This window comes from Echinops telfairi, unplaced genomic scaffold, assembly GCF_000313985.2.
Source record: "Echinops telfairi isolate 266 unplaced genomic scaffold, ASM31398v2 ScPeMD7_23;HRSCAF=83, whole genome shotgun sequence".
NCBI lineage: Eukaryota > Metazoa > Chordata > Mammalia > Afrosoricida > Tenrecidae > Echinops > Echinops telfairi.
This window is the reverse complement of record NW_022103920.1, coordinates 38,463,764-38,484,117: the sequence shown is the minus strand read 5'-3', so window position 1 is coordinate 38,484,117 and position 20,354 is coordinate 38,463,764. Positions and strand designations below refer to the sequence as shown.

General features: G+C 38.8%; 1 protein-coding gene, 1 non-coding gene and 1 pseudogene across 2 annotated transcripts in view; all 3 read right to left on the bottom strand.

The window, feature by feature from the left end:
• Nucleotides 1-20,354, bottom strand: part of COG5 (component of oligomeric golgi complex 5) — a 296,280-nt gene that overhangs the window by 153,130 nt on the left and 122,796 nt on the right. Inside the window, exon 8 of the mRNA XM_045288944.1 lies at nucleotides 9,727-9,857. Within this exon, the coding sequence (XP_045144879.1) occupies nucleotides 9,727-9,857 (131 nt within the window). The remainder of the gene's footprint in view (nucleotides 1-9,726; nucleotides 9,858-20,354) is intronic.
• LOC115869237 lies at nucleotides 7,390-7,496 on the bottom strand. Its single transcript, XR_004046059.1, has one exon. It is a non-coding gene; the product is annotated as a U6 spliceosomal RNA (small nuclear RNA).
• On the bottom strand, nucleotides 8,931-9,383 carry LOC105978610 (annotated as a pseudogene).

The window sequence follows — 20,354 nt, the reverse complement described above, 5'->3', positions numbered from 1 at the left end:
TGAGAGGAACTGGGGCTGAAAAGCTTCAGCCTTGGTGGGGCTGGGTGTGCAGCCAGGCACCTAGCCGCCAACTCAGTACCCAGCAAAGAAGGCCTTGCGTCAGGCCTACAGTGCAGAGCAGGCTCCAGCATCAAGAGCTCAGAGCTTGCCAGGGTGGCAGTGGGGCCCTGGAGGCAGCACCACAGGGAAGCTCTGACCCAGCACCGCAGGACAGAAGAGTGGTTAAGCCATGGACCTCCAGTCACACAGCCCACCTTTATCCAGCTTTGCTTCTTTCTCCACCGAGGATAATCCAATATGGGGCTCCTCACGAGGAGGAGCATATCAGCAAATATTAGCTGTTGCTAGTTCTATGATTTTATTTTCTAAAACCACAAGCAAAAAAGAGAGAGATAAATGGGTGGTTCAAAGCAACATGAAAAAACCCTCCCTTTTTCTCATAACACAAATCTTCACATCAAAAGGAGTGGATGTACTATTGGTGTTTCTCAGGTCAGTTAGAGAAGAAAAGAGAGATCACAAAAGAAGTATTGCTTCTGAACTGCTGTAATTAAGTACAAAAGCAATCGGTGTATTCAGTTGAATGCCTAACTTCTCTAGTTGCCTTTGCCCAAGAGTGCATGTGCGCGGCTGCGTTTGTTATGCTAGACATGTCAGAATTTAAAATTTAAAAGTAAAGAGGTTCAAAATATCATAATTGCTTCCTGTATGTGTACTATACTGTGTAGGTATCTGCTTACTGAATTCCAATTCTACACTGTCATCTTAGAGAACCCCTAGCTAGATCACGTTGTCATGACACCTCTAGTCAGACCGCCTACAAGCTGAGAACCTGCTGCCCTGGACTAGAGCAACCACCACCACGGGGGAGGTTAGAGCCAGGCACTGACCTCTCAAAGACGTGGGCTCTCAGACTTTATCCTGGAACCCCACAATGTCTTGTGCTTGTTTACTAAAAAAGTTTATAATTCACAAGTTGAAACCATCTTCCTAATTAAAATGTCATCATTTCACTGTGGGGGCTTGGTATCTATGGTGATGCAGGAACGAATCCAGATCAAAATCTCTATTACCTATTTTTGAAAGCTAGCTGTAGCTTGAAGTAATGGAGTTCGTTGCAATCCAGAAAAGATCATAAAGCCTCCTCTTTCTTTTTTTTTGGGTTTCTGTCACTGAAAGGTTCATAAGGGTCATTAGAAAACACATACCCCACACCCACCCCTCCCACACACCCCCACACACGTGAAGAGAGACAGAGCAATACAGCAATCATGGGAGAGCTGCAGGTAGCTTGTTACTTAACATGTGCACACCAGTCCATGTTTTTTCTAACTTCCTACAAAGTGGATGGATGTTTTCTCTAATGTGGAGACATGATATGCTTCACCTAGAGAGAGTCTCTAGATCATCACCGTCTTCTGATTTGTTTGTAAAGGAGGTGGTAGTGCTCTTACTATGAATATTTACAGGTGTAAGTATCAGGGCTTTTGTGAGGTCAGCAGTGCACTGGTATTGAAGTGGTTATTTAAGTTATGGCTCTGAAAATGTAAATTTTTATAATACAATAGAATCTTTGTAATACAACAAGGAAAAATAGAGTGAGACCCAAGTCATCTGCACTTCCAGAAAAATTTTGGTTTGAAAAAAGAATGCTAAAAAAAGGCGGGGGGACACTGGCTTTAAAAAGAATAACCAGTTATTGCCGACACTAGGAGAGGCCATGCAGCGGAAGGGACAGCACATCTGCCAAAGTTGCAATTGGGTGGCTCTTGATACAACTTGCCTCTTCTAACCCTAAGTTGCTTTATTCAAAGCAATTAGAAAAAACCCTTACAAAATGCAGTTATAGCCTCAGATACTTTACTGAAGGCAGTCTGTGCAATTTTTATAACTTGCCACATTGCTCGAAAGCACACAGGTTGGATGAAGGTGACACCTCACAAAGGCAAGATAATGCTGAGCGTTTTCTCTTACTCACCTGTTAGTGATTAAAAGCTAGGCCCTGCTATTAAGTTAGTAAACAAAGATCCCAGGACTGGACAAAGACTTAACAAACCTTATGGTTCTGGTTGCTTGCTCTTGGTCAACAGCTGTTTCCCATGGTTAACCTGAAACCTGAGTTAATATAAAGCATCTCTAGGTGCCTCCCCAAAGTGGAGATGCCAAAGCCAAAGGTATATATAGATTATCTATATATTCCGATTTCAAACAGACTACCATAAAGACAGTGTGTTTTGTACTGCTACGGTCTCCTTACTGGTATACCTTCTAAAGAAAACTTTCTTCCTCTGAATTAGAGCGCATACATTGGTTGCAGCACTCCAAAATAAAATGGTTGCATTTCAGATAACACTCTCACTTAAGGCCTGCATACAATAAAATAGGGGAAATTATGCCCATTTACTTCTTTAGAGCAAATTCAAGTAGGTGACAACAATTTGATTTTTCTTAATGATCTTAATTTATTAGCCAATAGTCAGATCACCAAAGTGATTTATGATAATTAAGATGGACAATTTCTGATGTTCTCAAATACCACTGATTCAACACTTGGCAAAGATATCGCTGAACATGATTGTCTTATACTATTTTAAGTTTTACAATGAACAGATATTGAAAATGACATCCATCAACTACTTATTCAACAAAAGAGAATTATAAACAGTTTTGAGAAACTAACCTAAATAACAAATGGATTATTAACTGTGAATGATAGCATGTGATTTTCTTAAGTTCCTTATTTATTAATATTAAACATCTCTAAGCTATGAGCACATAAACTACCTGTGTATGTTACATGAATGTGATAGCATTTCCAAATTAAAATAGTTCTTAGTCTACATTTATAATAAATATTAAGATCATATGTAAATATTTCAGTGATTATTAACAACTGGAAGAACACAAGTTATCATAATAAAATGGCGATAACTTACAGCATCTATTTTAATGGAAACTATGATGACTAAGGCAAGAAAAAAACAAGCATGAACAAAGGCCCTACATGAGGAAGGTGAGTTGCAAGTAAGACTTGTGAGCAAGACTGTAGCCATTTTTATTTGAGTCACCCATGTTTAAGTATAATTCCTTTTGTTGAAGTAGTTTATATATTTATCTTTGTATGCTCTGTTTCCTAAGGGTTCAAACAAGCATTTGGAATGTTAATTCTTGAATCCTGTTTGGGGTTGACCTACTAGCCCAGGTGGGATAGTGGATTACACATGGGTTGCAAACCCTCAAGCTCAGCAGTTTGAACTCACCAGTGATTCTTCAGGAGAAAGGGGAGGTATTCTGTTCCCATAAAGATTTACAGCCTCGGAAACCCACAGGGGCCATCCCACCCTGTCCTACAGGGTTGCTGTGAGTTATAATAGATTCAATGGCCTGAGTTTGGGGTTTGATCGAACCTCTCCAGCTTTCTTGGTCATTGTGTAAGATTGATAAAGGGCAGTGATCGGAAAATAGACATCAAGATAATGAATCATAGGATTATTTTACGTACTCAATGAACTTTATGTGATGTTTTATAGTCTTTTTTTTAAAAGCCAGTCATGTATTTTGAGAATTATAGCCCATCTACATATAATATTTAAATTAATATTGTTAGGGAAATAAGTATAAGTGTTATTTGGGAAGGGCAATGCATTAAACATCCACTAAGCAGCTTCATTTTGTTGGGTGCGCCATTGGGTAGCATCCTACTACACCATTTTTCTCTTTCTCTGTTCCACTTAGTTATTAATTGGACTCAATCGCTCTAGTGCACGGGCCTGGTTTGGGAGGGTAACAGAAGGAAAAGGACATACATGAAAAACTGAAAGATAGGCTGTGTGACTATGGAGCAGAAAAGAGAAAAGTATGTAGCATAAAAAGTGCATTTTTAAATGCTGATGAGGAGTGAACAACAAGGGAGAGGTGAAGGTATCAACGAGAGATAGAAAAACTCATGAGAAAAGGAACTGAAACACAGGTGATGTGAAGAGAAATCCAGTACATCTGCTTGCAGCACAACGGGGATTTGTGGCAAGAGGAGAGGTTGATGGAAAGTAGGGAAAGTCTACAGCAGTCACCTTAGAGAAAAACTTACACAGAAACGTGAACATTCTGCGGTATAGTGAGGGGGAAAGTTTAGTTTAGTTACATATAGAGACTTCCTAAAGAATAAACATATTTTTTGCTATAAGAATTCCTTTTTTTCACCACAAATTGTTTTAATTTTCTCAAATAATTGTAGATGTAAACCCTTAAACAAAATTAGAATTAACAGAAACCATGGAGGAAGGGAGACAGCAGTTGGTGTAAGATATGAAAATAATTAGTAATAATTTTTCAAGTAGTCATGGGGGAGCGGGTAGAAAGAGGAGCTGATACCAAGGGCTCAATAGAAAGTAAACGTCTAGAAAATAATGACGGTAACATATGTACAAATATGCTTGATACAATGGATGTATGGATTGTGATGAGAACTGTAAGAGCACCCAATAAAATGATCTTTTAATTAAAAAATTAGAATTAACTGCTTAGTCCTATTCAAGAAGGAGAAAAGCAGGCACTTCAGACCATGATTCTATCACTTGCTGGCTGTGGAATCTTCAGCTAATTTCCTAACCTTTGTTTCCTTAACTATAAAAAGTGGATAATTATATCTTTCTCACAGATTTGTTATAGTGATTAAGATAACAAATGTAAAGTGACTAACACAAAGCCTGGCAAAGAGCAGACATTCAGTAAAGGTTAGTTTCATTCTTAATTCCTACACTACCTGCTGACACAACTGAACATCACCTCTGGCTGGTTGTAGTCCCAGAGGAGTAGACAGTAACAGATGTCAAGCTCCCAAACACAGGGTCTTTTCACTAGAGCACCCTCTTTCCCAGAAAGCATTATCTCACTGATGTCATTACCTCTGCAAAGCAAGAAACGCTTGAAACCTAATTTTCAGACCATATCCCAGAGGATCCAGATCTGAAACAGACAGACATGCATGGCCAAGCCCAAATGTCAATTTACAGATGAGAAAGTGCAGTACAAACAGAATTGAACCAGAATATTCTTAATATTGGCAATAACTGCTAACATTTTCTCCCTTTAAGGAAAGCTATATCGGAACCCAAATTATATTCATAAGATAACTTTATATAAACTAAATAAGAAAAATGAACTTAGTAATCTTAATGGCTAACATCACCAAAGATGCTGTAACCCTGAGCTTTACAGTCTTATAAAGAAACAGTAGTCTCATCCACGGAGAGGGCCCTCCAAAGCATGCAAGGCTACACAGAGAGTAAAGCTCCGTGGCTCTTGCTTTCTAAGATCCATGCAGAGCATTCCACAGCTACTGCTCAGACCCACTTTCCTATTTATTCTTCTTGACCTTTTTAAAAAAATAGTTTTATTAGGGGCTCATACAACTCTTATCACAACCCATACATACATCAATTGTGTAAAGCACATTTGTACACTCATTGCCCTCATCATTCTCAAAACATTTGCTCTCCACTTAAGCCCCAGGCATCAGCTCATTTCCGCCCCCCTTCCTCCCCGTTCCCCCCTCCCTCATGAACCCTTGATAATTTATAAATTATTATTTTTGTCATATATTGCCCTGTCCGACTTCTCCCTTCACCCACTTTTCTGTTGTCCTTCCCCCAGGGAGGAGTTCACATGTAGATCCTTGTAATCGGTTCCCCCTTTCCAACCCACCCTCCTCCTTCTACCCTCCCAGTATCATCACTCACACCACTGGTCCTGAAGGGATCTTCCGCCCTGGATTCCCTGTGTTTCCAGTTCCTATCTGTACCAGTGTACCTCCTCTGGTCTACCAGACTTGCAAGGGCGAATTTGGAACATGATGGTGGGTGGGGGGAGGAAGCATTTAGGAACTAGAGGAAAGTAGTATGTTTCATCGCTGCTACATCGCACTTCTTTATCTTTCTAACTCACTCTTACTGCACCTTTTTAACTTCATCAGAGATAGGGTCTTGACTAAATAACCACAGCTTCCTAGCTTAATAATCTTTTGATTAATGTAAGAAAATCTGAATATATAATGGAACTATCAATACTTAAGGAATATTAATTTCTTCAAAGTTTGCCGGTTCTTTTTTCATTTTTAATATAAATCAGACTATATAAAGCAAAAATAAAATTGGCAATTAATGAAATGTACACAAATAATAAAATATGTACAATACTTTCTAGAAAACATTTTCTCATGCTAATGATACAAGAATATGGAAATTCACCCTTGAAAGTAAGCATTTCTGTGTGGCCTGATAAAATCGCCCATCTCTACTATAAACATGTTGTAGTACTTCATTACAGCTTCCTTTGGGGATGCCTTAGTCTAACTACCATATTGAAACGTTACAAAGCACTGACTAAAGGAAAACAAAGAAGACACCAAAGACAATGGAATCTGCATATGTGGACAGTGCTGGGGAGCGGAGCTGACAGCCTCTTCTAACAAGGCGCTGCTCTTCCTCCGAGTTCAAGTAGAAAAACTTGAACAAAGTTTTCTTTGCTACTCTTTTTAAGATCTTAAAAAGGTGTCTTTTCTTATGTACAGAAGCACATAATTATGTTTCATCCTTATAAGGAGATCTCAAGTTAAAAAATAAATAGCAGACTAAACTTGAGAGCTGGAAGTCAGGACAGTGGTCACCTCTGGGGAGGAGGGCGAGGGGCTGTGCGTGAAGAGACCTCAGGAGTGCTGGAATGGGGTGATGTCAACAAGTTTGGGGGAACATTCCATTATCTTCAAATACCATTTTGTGTGAACTTTTTGAAGCCCTCTTGTACTTGGTGGTACTGTGATCTTTCATTTATATGTAAATTCCTGATTGTAATCACCTTTCTGTATGTATACATGTATTTAAACAAACAGACAAACAACACATTGCCTTCCATGAATATGACTCGCAGAGACCCGGTGGGACAGAGTAGAACTGTTCTACAGGACTTCCCAGGCTATGCATCTTTATAAAAGCACACTTCCTCATCTGTCTCCCCCAGGGATGGTGAAGGCTTTGAACCACTGACCATTAGGGTAATAGCCCAATGCTTAATCCATGACACCACCAAGGTTTCTCCTGTATGTACTACACTTTCAAAAGTTCATGTTAATAAGTAACTGATGTTCAATTATATTTTTTAAATTATAACAGTTCAGAATCATGTCAAATAAATACTGTCTTTATTTTTAGAATGTTTACGAGTTATTAATAACATTTTTATATAATAGAAACGTACAAAATGAAACCCTTGGTTTAAATACATTTAAAAATCTAAATATTAATTATTGTATGTAGGTCCAACACAAATGGATAATACCAGATGGCACTGCAAATATCAAAGAAATATGAATAAACACTGTTTGTTTGTTTGTTTTTAAATACGGAATGATTCACGAGTTTGCGTGTCATCCTTGTGCAGGGGCCATGATAATCTTCTCTGTATCGTTCCAATATTAGTGTTTGTGCTGCCGAAGCGAGCACTACAAGAACTCTTCTAATAGATTAATATCTGAGGGCTTTTTCTACATAAGTAAAATGAGCATCAGAGAGTTACTGTATATACCCGAGTTTAAGCCAACCCGAATATCAGCCGAGGCACCTAATTTTACCACAAAAACTACATTAGAATGTGCTGGAAAACTTGGCTTATACACGGGTATATATGGTAACTCAGAAGAAATAATGAATAAATTGGAATTGTTTAAAATTATGGCATAATGATTAAGGATGCCAAACTCAGGGGGGAAAGAGGAGAGAGGGGGGAAAAAGTGGAGCTGATACCAAGGGCTCAAGGAGAAAGCAAATGTTTAGAGAATGATGATGGCAACAAAAGTACAAATGTGCTTGACATACAATGGATGGATGGATTGTGATAAGAGTTGTATGAGCCCCCAATGAAATGATTTTAAAAGAAAAAGGATGCCAAACTCTGGAATTAACATACTGATGCTTTGGACCTTACCTATCCCAATTTACTAGCTGCATACCATGGACAAATTTAAACTCTCCATTTCCTCTTCTGAAAAAAGAAACCACCACAGTGCCAACTTTACTGAGCTGAGAAACTTAAAGACAGTAGCAATGTCTTAAACAAACAAGCACAAGACAAGGGCACGCGGCTCTTCTAGCCAGGAGCTTTTCTTGCGTAGGTCTGGGCAAGAAGGTGGGGGAAGATCTCCGTGCAATGAACCTTGTTGGTCCAGAAGACAGCTGTGACATCAGAAGAGCAGCAGCAGAACCAGAAGGCAGGACGTGAGAAGAGTGGTGGAGCAAATAAAGCTGAGTGCTTTATGGCAAGAGACTGGCTTATGAAGTGGGGTACCGCTGGGCATTCAATTGAGGAAGCTGGGTTTGCCCACCAAAGGAAGTGGAGTTGGATGCCTTTCTGTTGCAGCTTCCTGGAGTAGGGTACATCTGGGCACTTAATTCAGGGAGCTGGATTCACTGAAGGGCTTCAGGTTGAGACTTACATGGGAGTGGTGGCATGCCCTTTGGGCATTTATTAGCAGCCTTGAAAGAAGATGTCCTGATTAAATAACTGTATCTTGAGCATTTCTCACCGGCATTGTCACTGTTAGCTTTATTACTAAGCCCGTTAATCATGAATATTGTCTGTGAGTTCTATGTGGCTATTGCAGTGCATTATTTAAGTCAGTAGCTGGAAAAAGTAGTGTTGTGAATAACAGAACATATACTCAGAACAAATACTATCTACCAATACATCATATGAATTGTATTTCATATTACTGACAACATACACTAAAATTCTTAATATCTCACTCATTCACTGCCATCGAGTCAATTCTGCCTCATATTGACTCTACAGGTTGGAGTAGAACTACCCCTGTGGGTTTCTGAGACTGGAACTTTTTTTTTTTAATTTTGGGGGTGTTTTTAATGATTTTGACTCAAGATCTAGAATCTCAGCTTCTGGAAGAACCACTTGGTTTGCCTGTCTTGTACCTCTCTTCAAATTTGACCTTGGCATCTCGATGGGCCTTGCATTTAAGAGCAGGATCTCTGAAGACATCCATGTTGATGATAGTTTTGTCCAAGGGGATGTCTACGGAGTACCTTGTGGGCATGAGATGATTATAGTTATACACCTTCACAAAAGACTTGATCTTTGACCTCTTGGCAATTTTCTTCTTGCCCATGGCAGCTGTCACTTTGTGGGGGTATCAGTCGATTCCAGCCACCAGGGCGTGGCTGTAGGGGCGGTCCGAGGTGCCATCATCAATGTTCTACACGATGATGGCTTTGCGTCCCGAATAGCGTCCCGCCAGGACCAGCACCACCTTCCCGGGTTTCATGAACTTGCCCATTTCGACAACAGGCTCTCGGGCCGACAACAGAAAGGAAGCAGCAGCACTTCCCGAGACTGGAACTTTTAACAGGAATAGAAAGCCTCATCTTTTTCCCTTGGAGCAGCAGGTGGTTTTGAACTGCTGACCTTGAGGATAGCATCCCACCCCATAATCCACTATGCCACCAATGCACACTCCTCAACTAATTTTAGTAGGATTAAATATATGTCCATTATAATCTTCTTTACATTTTGTACCCTATTCTCTAATTCAAATTATATAAGTAGTTGGTACCTTAGCAATAAAATTGGGACACATATTATTTTTTAGAACTCAAAGTCAAATAAATATTCATTGGTAGCATGCCATATTTTTCACATTAAAAAAGGTATAGTTTGTAGTACCTGAGTTTCCACACCCTGCTCCAGTAGGCGCTTAGCTTGATTTTCCACTTCAAGCCGAGCTCTTCCAATAAAAAGTAGATCATTTTCTATTACTTCTATTCCAGAAAGATCGATTCCTTGAGAAAGGTAATCTACAAAAAAAAAAAAAAATCATCCAGATAGATAAATATCAAGATTTCAAAATATCAGGTAAAACGTAATTTTAAAAATACTATATTTTTTTTAGTATTTGTTGAATAAAATATCCTTTCAAAAATCATTATTTAAGAAAAATATAGTTGCACAAATATTTTATCTTTAATAAATAAAGTTCTTTAGTTTGTGGAGTTCTTTAGTTACAATAAAATAGAATAAGTATAGAAATTATGATTATTGTAAATTCAAAGCAATGTCAACGGATTATATATAAGCAGTGTTGACGTTAAATATCCTGAAAAGCTCAGAAATTTACAGAAACAGCTATGAAAGTTGTATCCTCTAACAGAAAACCTTTCGAAACAAATATCCAACATTTAGAGAATGGCTAATAATTATGGGGGTGGGTGGAATCTTACAAGGCAGCCAGTTTACATGATCATGTAGATCAGTGGTTCTCAACCTTCCTAAAGCCGCAACCCTTTAATACAGTTCCTCATGTTGTGGTGACCCCCCTAACCATAAAATTATTTTGTTGGTACTTCATAACTGTAATTTTGCTACTGTTATGAATTGGCTGACCCCTGTGAAAGGGTCGTTCAACCCCCAAGGGGGTCGCAACCCACAGGTTGAGAACCCGCTAATGTAGATAAAGCTATAGCTACTTACACAGACTCTCCCAGTATTATTGAAGAAAAAACAAAAAGTGCAGAGAGTAATTAACTCTATTTACCAAATGATAATGGCCCTGTGTGGCAGTTTGCATTCAGCTACTGTGTTAGTCTGGGTAGACAAGAGAAATAAATTCAGGAGACTCAACTGATTTGTTTCTCTAGTATCCCGCTCCCAGAACCATACTGTGAGAAACAAATTCATAAATACACACACATATATAAGAGTGATTGAATACTGAGAAAATGTCCCAGTCTAGTCCAGATCAAATCCATAAGTCCAATATTAGCCCATATGTCTGATACCAATCTATAAAGTCCACTTCAGACTCATGAAATATATGCAATGATGCTGAATGCAGGAAGATCACAGGCTAGTGAGTTGGAAGTCTTGTGGCTCCAGTGATGTTGTAAGCATCTCAGCACTGGCAGGGTTTCTAGGCGGCTTTTCCGGCTCCAGAGGTCTGATTGCATCAGGGTAGGTCCATGTGGCTTCTCCAGCTCCCAGGGTGTAGTGCCATGTGTCTTGTCAGTAGAGCGTTTCTCAGGGAGTGAGTCTTTATCAGTAGAGAGTCTCCAAGGGACTAAGCAGAGAGAGAGAGAAGAGTCTCCTGCCTCCAAGGAGGAAATACGGGCGTTCCCAGAATTCTCAGGAGAAGATCATGCCCACACAGAGGCCCCACGGGTTCTATCTTGATTGACAAGCCAGATTCCACCCCTTCACTTGTAATCTCAAATTGACACCAGATTATGTAACTACCACAGCTACTATGGAAAAGGGCAGCTCAAAGTCAACCAGTGGCACTCAGGAAGAAAGGCCTGGTTGTTTGCTTTCATAAAGATTACAGCCAAAGAAAACCCTACGGATTACCCAAGCCCAAATATGCTCAAAACAAACCATGGAGCTCAGTTCTATTCCATAACAAGTGAGGCCACCATGAGTCTGAACCAACTCAACAGCAATATTTTTTTATATAATTATATGCACAACCTGCAGTGAGAAACATGGAAAGATAGTTACAACAGTAATTGTCTTAACATGTTTAATCAGAGACATATCTAAAGTTACTAAAATGCTAGGAAAGAATATCAAGATTTAATCAAGCAGCTTAGTTTCGAAAAATAAAATTGATTTAGACAGAAGATGACTTAGTTTTCCAGTTTATAAATTATTAGATGTCTTTTTCTTCATCATATTCTTTAAATTAGAACTCATTTAAAATATTTTTGTTATAAGAATACATCTCCACCACTTATATATTATCGAATTTACTTATGCTTAAGGTTGAAACATTCTAAACCAAATCAAATCAAATCAATTGCCATGGAGTAGATTCTAGGGCATGCCAACCCCTTGTGTGTCAGAGTAGAACTGTGCTCCACAGGGTTCCTGATGGGTGATTTATCAGAAATGGATCACTAGGCCTTTCTTTCAAGTAGACTTGATCCACCAACATTCTGGTTAGCAGCTGAGCACATTAATTATCTGTACTGCCCAGAAACTCCTACTACAGCGTACCATGACACGGAAAACCTCCAGCAGTACAATGGTGAACTGGATACTTGCTGTTAGTTGCTGTTGAGTTGCTTTCAACTCATGGTCACATGCCAGTATTCAAATATATGTTAGCTCAACACTATCCAATCGGTTCTATGTAAGAGGACAAAATGAACTAATATAACTGCTAAATAATGGTAACTGCTAGTTTCACTATCATATGTGAATTTTGGTTTCTGTTTCTTCAATATGTATATTCTTTTTAAAAATACTTTTATTGAGGGCTCTTACATCTCTTATCACAATCCATACATTCCTCCAATATAACAAGCACATTTGCACATATGCTGCCATCATCATTTTCAAAGCCTTCTCTTCCCACTTGAGCCCCTGATATCAGCTCCCCATTTCTTCCCCCACCCTCCCCTGCCTGCCCTCCCTCACAAACCCTTGATAAGTTATAGATTATTTTGCCCATATCTTACATCATCCTCTTACACCCCTCACACACTTTTCTGTTATTCGTCCCCCTGGGAGGGGGTTCTAGTTTGATCCATGTGATGGATCCCTCTTTCTCACCCCACCCTCCTTTAATCGAATATGTATATTCTAAAGAGGCAACTTCTCACAGTGAAATCACTGATCTGGTCTCTATCAGTTTTAGTTTACTCTCCAGAACACCATGTAAATGGAATTATATAATGTATAAAATGTTGAAACTGGCTTCTTTCATTTAGCATAAAATCTTTCAGAATTACCATGTGTTGGTATAAATCAATAGTTCATCTGTTTTTATTATTGAATGCTTCTCTATTGTATGGATTTACAACATCTTTATAATTTGCCTGCTGGAGAAAATTTGGGTTGCTTCCAGTTTTTCACAATTATAAGAATAAGTGCTATAAACATTCATGTACAAATTTTTGTGTGAAGATAAATTTTATTTCTCTTGGGAAAATAGCTAGGGGTGGGATTCCTGGGTCCCATGAATAATGTGTGTTTAGTCAGTTCCACTGGCTGCTCTGCTACTTGTCAGCACTGACTATTGTTGGTTTCCTCTTTTGATTGTTGAGGCTCTTTGTTTTTCCACATGAATAGTCATCAAAGCAAGGTTAGCGACCTTCCTTTTATGCTCATAAAAGAATAGGGATTTATTTCTTGGCCAAGGTAAAAGAGTCTCCTGATTAGAGGGCATAATGTACAGGGATGTGGGATCCAGCCGCACAAACAGGTCCTTAGGAGCAGTGTGTGCAATTAAGGAAGAAAAAGACAAGACTGTGAGGCAACAGGGGCTCACCTCCACTCATACTGGAATCAAGAGCAAGAGAGAGCAAATATATTTCCCAACAGGGTTATATATGAAGTAATGAGGCTTGCAAGCCTCCAGCAGGTACATATGAAATAGAATGGGCAGCGGCTGACCAGTACTTGGATATCCCCTGAGATCACCAGGGGAACACCCTATGATAAGTATCAAAAAGCATCAAGGGGCATCTCCTTGACTTGAGCAGAAGGACGCAAGAATCTGATTGCTTTTAAAGATAGGTACTCTCCGTAGTGAGCGCCCAGGTGCTTGGAGAGATATCTTTACAGTGGCCGCCTCATGGAGGGCTACTGTGGGAAAATCCTCCTCACTGGAGGATGTGCATGAGGTTTTATCTCTATCTCAGGACTGCAGAAGTCTTCCTCTGCTAGAGTTTCTTCAGCTAGAGCTGGTCTTCCAGGCCCTGTGATTACGAGCATAGAGATTAGGCCATATACACTCCATTCTAGGTCCTCAGTTTTCCCCACAGGGAAAACAAGTTAAAGCTTACATACTAAATATTGGAACAGATCCTTCAGTGTTCTTCTCCATTTCAATCCCCAGAAGAACGAAATAATTAGAAGAGCTTCACCTGGGGAATGTGAACAGGTCACTACAGAAGGTCGTGGGGCTTCACTATGAAAAGACTCAGCTGGATGCCCAGTGGTGAAGAACACAATGGCTAAGTGCCACACACTACGCTCAGAAACTCCAATACATTTGTGGTCTTTTTCCCACTCTTAAATATGAGCATAAGACAAAAGATTTTCAACCATCTAAGTACAATCTCTACTGTCAAAGACAAAGCAAACAGAAAAGAAGGAATAGAATAACCAAAAATTTTCTTTTTAATGTATGGGGAAAAACTGTTAAAAATGAGTCATTCATTAAAGAAATCTGAGTTAAAAAAATAAAGAAATCTGAGTTGGTATCGCACCCATGAAGCAAGACTAAACTGTAATAAAAAAGGTACATTGAGAACACAAAAAATATGTATTTGGAAATTAAAAATATGCCACTGGAAAATTTGAAAAATGGAGAAGTACTCCGAAGAAAAGACGAGAGAAAATTATAGGAAATAAAGTTGGAAAATAAGCGCAAGTGGTTTCAGAGCAGAACAGGGGCGCTGAATTTAGAAAGATGATAAAATGGATGTTTTAACATCTGCAGTAAAATAAAGGTCACCTAGAGCTGTAGGGCGTCAACCCCAGAATAAAGAAATCTACAAAATACCCGTGGTGAAAAAAACACTAACGAGGCACATCACAGTGACATTTAGCAACCAAGAAAAAATCCTACGTGACACATAGTGTGAAAATAGAAGCCATATGCAGAGGATCAACATCCAACAATACTAAAACCCACAAAACAGTGTTCATCTTCCAACCTTTACGCCCCCCCCCAACTTTTATAGTTAGGTTCCAACTAAAAACTACATAATCTGCTAAGCTAATAACCAAATACAAAGGATAAATAGACATTTCACCTTAACCCAGCCTACTTCCATTGAGTGGATTCTGACTCACACAGATGTATCTCATGTACAGACACACACACACTAACACATGTATTATGTATATATCATGTGATATATATGTGTATCACATATGCCCTTTCTCAGGAAATAACAGATGTGCTCTATAAAAGAGAAAATGAGGAAAGAGAAAGATGAGGGGTAGAGTCCACAATGGGTCTTACTTAAAAGTAAGGCAAAGGAAATGTCCTACTTAACAACAGAGGGAGAAGCTAGGATGGCAGAAATGAATGTGGCTTAGAGTACCCAGACCTAGAGAAGGCTCCAGGACACAGATTTGAAGGTTATCCACTGCTATCAAGTTGATTTCGACTCAGATCAACCCTATCGGAGAGAACAGAACTGCTCCTTAAGAGTTTTCCAGACTGCAAATCTTTACAAAGGCAGAAGGGCTCACTTCCTTCCATGAAGCTGTTGGGGGTTTGAACTTCTAACCTTGACATTAGCTGCCCAAAAGGTAATCCATTTTGCAACCAGGGTTCCTTTATCTTAAAATTAATACATATTAATTTAATATTACATATATAATGCTCAATGTGTTTTCATGTAAGTAATTTTTAAAAATCATTTTATTAGGGGCTCATACAACTCTTATCACAACCCATACATACATCGATTGTGTAAAGCACATGTGTACATTCACTGCCCTCATCATTCTCAAAACATTTGCTCTCCACTTAAGCCCCTGGCATCAGCTCCTCATTTTTTCCCTTCCCTCCCCGCTCCATGCTCCCTCATGAACCCTAGATAATTTATAAATTATTGTTTTGTCATATCCTGCACTGTCCGATGTCTCCCTTCACCTATTTTTCTGTTGTCTGTCCCCCAGGGAGGAGGTTATATGTAGATCCTTGTAATCGGTTCCCCCTTTCTACCCCACCCTCACACCACCCTCCTGGTATCGCCACTCTCAACCCTGGTCCTGTAGGGATCATCTGCCTTGGATTCTCTGTGTTTCCAGTTCCAATCTGTACCAATGTACATTCTCTGGTCTAGCCAGATTTGTAAGGTAGAATTGGGATCATGGTAGTAGTGGGGAGGAAGTCATGTAAGTAATTTTAAGTGGAGGAAATTTAGATAAGTGTGGCGTGTTCAGGGTTAAATCTGGGATAAATGCATGGAAAATTAAGACTTTAAAAAAATTACATTTAAAAAATGGAAGTTATTAACATCAGGGAAATTATTACCTTCAGGGAAAACAAAAAGGAATATTAAGTTTTAATTTTAATTTAAAAGTAATATTTTTAAGTTTCTTGAAACAAACTATCAAACTACTTTTGAGAGGTTATACAATTTTATCCTTTTTTCTAGGAATTTATGGAAGTCACGTAACCACAAATACAACTTAATAATACCACTGTTTTAAGAATTTTTAAGATAATAAAACAATTTACTGATTGACTAGCATGAGCTTTCAAATAAGTTGAAATAAGCAAGGTTACTATTTCCTCTTGAGAGTTCACCATCTTTGACCTTTAATATGTAACTTTTGTTAAATCATTTTGTATTAATATTCATTGTTTATCAATCACATTTGCTAAGAATATCCTCTCAGTACGTTGATTTAAAATTTCTATTATTTATTTTTATTATTCCTCTTGAGGCCACTCTCAAAAGAAGACCATGTACATATATTATCTAAAATGTTCCACATTTGCAATGTAATGCTTATCCCAGCTATTATACAAGAGAAATTTCACAATGAGTATGCCATTTTTAATCTTGTTTAATGAAAACTGTAAAAATAAGATGAAAAAGAGACTGGAAGAAACATTTGCAGTAAATGATAAAAGTATTGTTACCAAAACATGAAGAATTTATAGTTTCTAATGAGTAAATTTATAGTTCCTAATAGTAAATAACCCAAACATGTTTTAAAAGTTCACAGTTTATAATAAGCTGATGTTTGAAAATCAAATAAACATTTATAACTTATGAAACTTAACTTTAGGCAAGCTGAAATAACAATGAATTGAAATGCCTATAAAGTCTGTTTGGGGCAAATAAATAACTAAAACTAACTAACTAAGCATTAAGTAAACTTTACTGGGTTATAGTACCAGAGGATGAGCCACACTGGTTGGATGACATGCGAAATGTGCTTGAGGAGGAGCTGATTTCTCAGAGTGGAGTTCACCGTGGTGATGTGAGCCGGCTAAAACCTGCAGCAGTGGAGCCTTTGGGAGCTTCCTTTGCTGATGGAGAAGGACTCATGATAAAGAGAAACACCTGTAAAAATCTGCTAATGATCAAAACTTGGAATGTGCAAAGTATAAATCCAGGAATATTGGAAGTGTCAAAAATGAAATGGAACACATAAAGATCAATGTCCTAGGTGTTAGTGAGCTGAAATGGACCAGTGTTGGCATTTTTAATCAGAAAAGCATATGATTTACTATGCCGGGAAAAATACCATCACGAGGAATGACAAGCCATTCATGGTCAAAAAGGAGAGTGCAAAATCAATCATAAAGCACAATGCTGTGATATAATCTATCTATCTGCCTCCCAGGAAATCCAATCAATACATCTATTATTCAAATTACGCACCAACCACAAGAGCTAGTGTTAAAGAAAGTGAATAATTCTACCAATGACTTTGCCCAGAAATTGATCAAAAGACATTGATAATTATTGGAGATTAGAATGTGAAAGCTGGAAAGAAAGAGGAAGGAACAGTAGGTGAAAAATATGGGGGGAGGGTAGAAGGATGGTGGGTTGGAAAGGAGCAAAAAAATAGAAAAATATGGACTTGGTGATAAAATCATAAACAAAACATTGCATGCTAGAATTTTGCAAGACCAACATCTTGTTCACAGCAAAGACACAAAAGGTGATGGAATACACAGAAATCAGACTGACGATATCTGTGGGAGGAGACGCTGGAGAAGCTCAAAATCAGCAGCTCAAACCAGCTTAGGGGCTGACTGTGGAACAGACCATCAACTGCTCATATGTAAGGGTCAGGATAAAGCTGAAGAAAATCAAAACAAGTCCATGAGAATGGAACAAAGACCATGAGTCTATCCCATCTGAATTTTGAGAAAATCTCAATAACAGGTTTGACGCACTGAATACTTATGACAAAAGACCCGATAAGCTGTGGAAGGACATGAAGACCATCACTCATGAAGAAAGCAAAAGGTCATTAAAAAGAAAGAAGAGATTAAAAAGCTCAAACTGGATGTCAGAAGAGACTCGGAAACTTGCTCTTTAATAGAGTAGGTACGGAAAACGGAAGAAAGGGTGGAGTCAAGGAGCTAAATAAATGGTTTCAAAGGGTAGCAATGGGCTGAAGCACAGGAATTGTGAGGATGTCAAAGGACGGGCAGGGTTACATTCTGTTGCACAAAGGCTTGCTATGGATTGGAACCGACTGAATGGCACCTAACAACAACAGACAGGTACATCACTACACAGGCAGAGTTCAAAAGGAAAGAATCTTGAACTAGAAATGAGGGCACCTGAACTTTAATTCTATACATTAATTCCATGACCTGGAAAAAAATCACTTTCTAAAATTCTAAAAATGAAGATTTTAAAACTTGTGATACATATCTTACAAGGCTGTACAGAACAAATGAGACACATGAAAAATATTTGCAAACCATAAAAAGCTACATATAAGTAAATTACCATTTCCCGCTCCTTGCTATCCACTGTTCTTTTGACTGGGGGAGAGAGAGGGCTCAAGAACAAATAGATTTTCTTAGAGTTCAGTATTACAGAAAATCTTTACTTTTTTAACCAACCCTTAATTGATATACAGTTTAAACTATGCACAGAAAAGCCCAAGGCTATAAACTTCTGTGGTTAAATCATTGTATTTCAAATCAGTAGCAATTCTCCAGGCCTGTGGATCTTCCTGGTTCTTCAAAGGTCTGGGAGAGTTTGGCATCAAAAGCTTTCAGTCCTGCCCAGCCCGCCCCAACCCCCCACCTCCTTTCTCATTACAAGAGGGAAAAAGCAACCTTATACTATTTAATAATAAAAAAAACCAAGCATCTTTTCTAAATCCTATTTTATGTCTATTTCAGCTATAACCCTCTCTCCCCACCCCCAAATTGCCCAGAGCCAAAAGAAAGGGTCTTTTCCATCTGTTCCTCTAGGCAAAATTTTTCCTGACTTTCTAACTACATTATTATTATTTTTTTCTTTAAAAAATTTAATTCCTCCTCCTTCCTTTGTCCCAGCTTCCCTCTGGGTGTGGTGTGGTAGGTGAGCTCCCCTCCCTCACTGGACGATCTACTTCCATCCTCTGTGGTGCTCCCTTCCACGGTCTAACTACATTATATATTAGAGTGTAAACTCCGGAATTTTACAAAACCTCCTTTCACCAAAAAGATAGCTCTGATCCCTTGTTCCTGTGCTTAGTGGCTAACATCTCATCAGTACTTAGTGCAAAGACTAAGGAAATAATAAAATGTACATTGGAATGGCTTAGTAACCAGCTCTCACTGAATTAAACCAGTTATTTGGCTATTTTCTGATATCAAAGTTTTGAAGAAGAAAAAATCCTAGTGCACACAAAACTAAATTAATACTGATTTTAAAAGAGTCCAAGGCTTTAGAATTGGTTAACAGAGAAATCCTATATTTTTAGCAAAGTTGAAGTAATAGGGAGTGCATTGAGTCCCTACCTAAACAAATAAAAAACAGGCACAATTATGAAACATACAATGGACATCAGGCAACTCAGGACAGCAATCTCTGTGATACGGAAAACAAATCAGGAGAACCCTATGACTAGCCCAACTCACTATCTAGAGAAAGATTCTTGGCGAGGTCAAAGACGAGGAAATCCTGGAACACCCCAGCAGTGTCCTGGAAAGGAAGAGACAGAACTGAGAGTCCTTCTAAGTCAAGGCAGTCGAAGTTCACAAAAACTCAACTGAGTTGTGATCAACAGGAATAAGAGGAACAGTGCCCAGTGATCACACAGAACCAGAAAGATGAGGGCACTTCAAGAAGTTCATGTAAAAATGGAATTAAAAGTGTAAAAATTTGACCTCTTCTGGCTTCCCTATTACCACAAGGCAGATGTCAGATATATCTCCACCCCCATCCTTCTTTTACGCTATTCTGCATCACGTTTACCTCCTATGACACTACACTTTGCTACTGAGTGCAAAAACTGTTGCAATGGTCCCACAGAACTCACAGACAAAACTCAGGATTAAGGGAATGTATTAGGGAAGTTCCCACAGGTCACGATCTGTAAACAGTATGGATACAATCATTGGTCCACAGCAACATCTCTCCTTAGCCAACAACCAGGTCTTGCCTCAGTCCTCCGCCTTTCAGCCTTATTGTCCTTTGGCCTCTGTCTCCGTGGGCCATGAAGCCAGCCTGTCACTCTGTGTGTTAGTCTGGGTATATTAGAGAAACAAATCCACAGAAACTCATATGTATAGAGAGAGTTTTATATGAAGGTTAAGTGCATATCAAGAAAACATCCCAACCCAGTGCTGCCTAAGCCCACAAGTC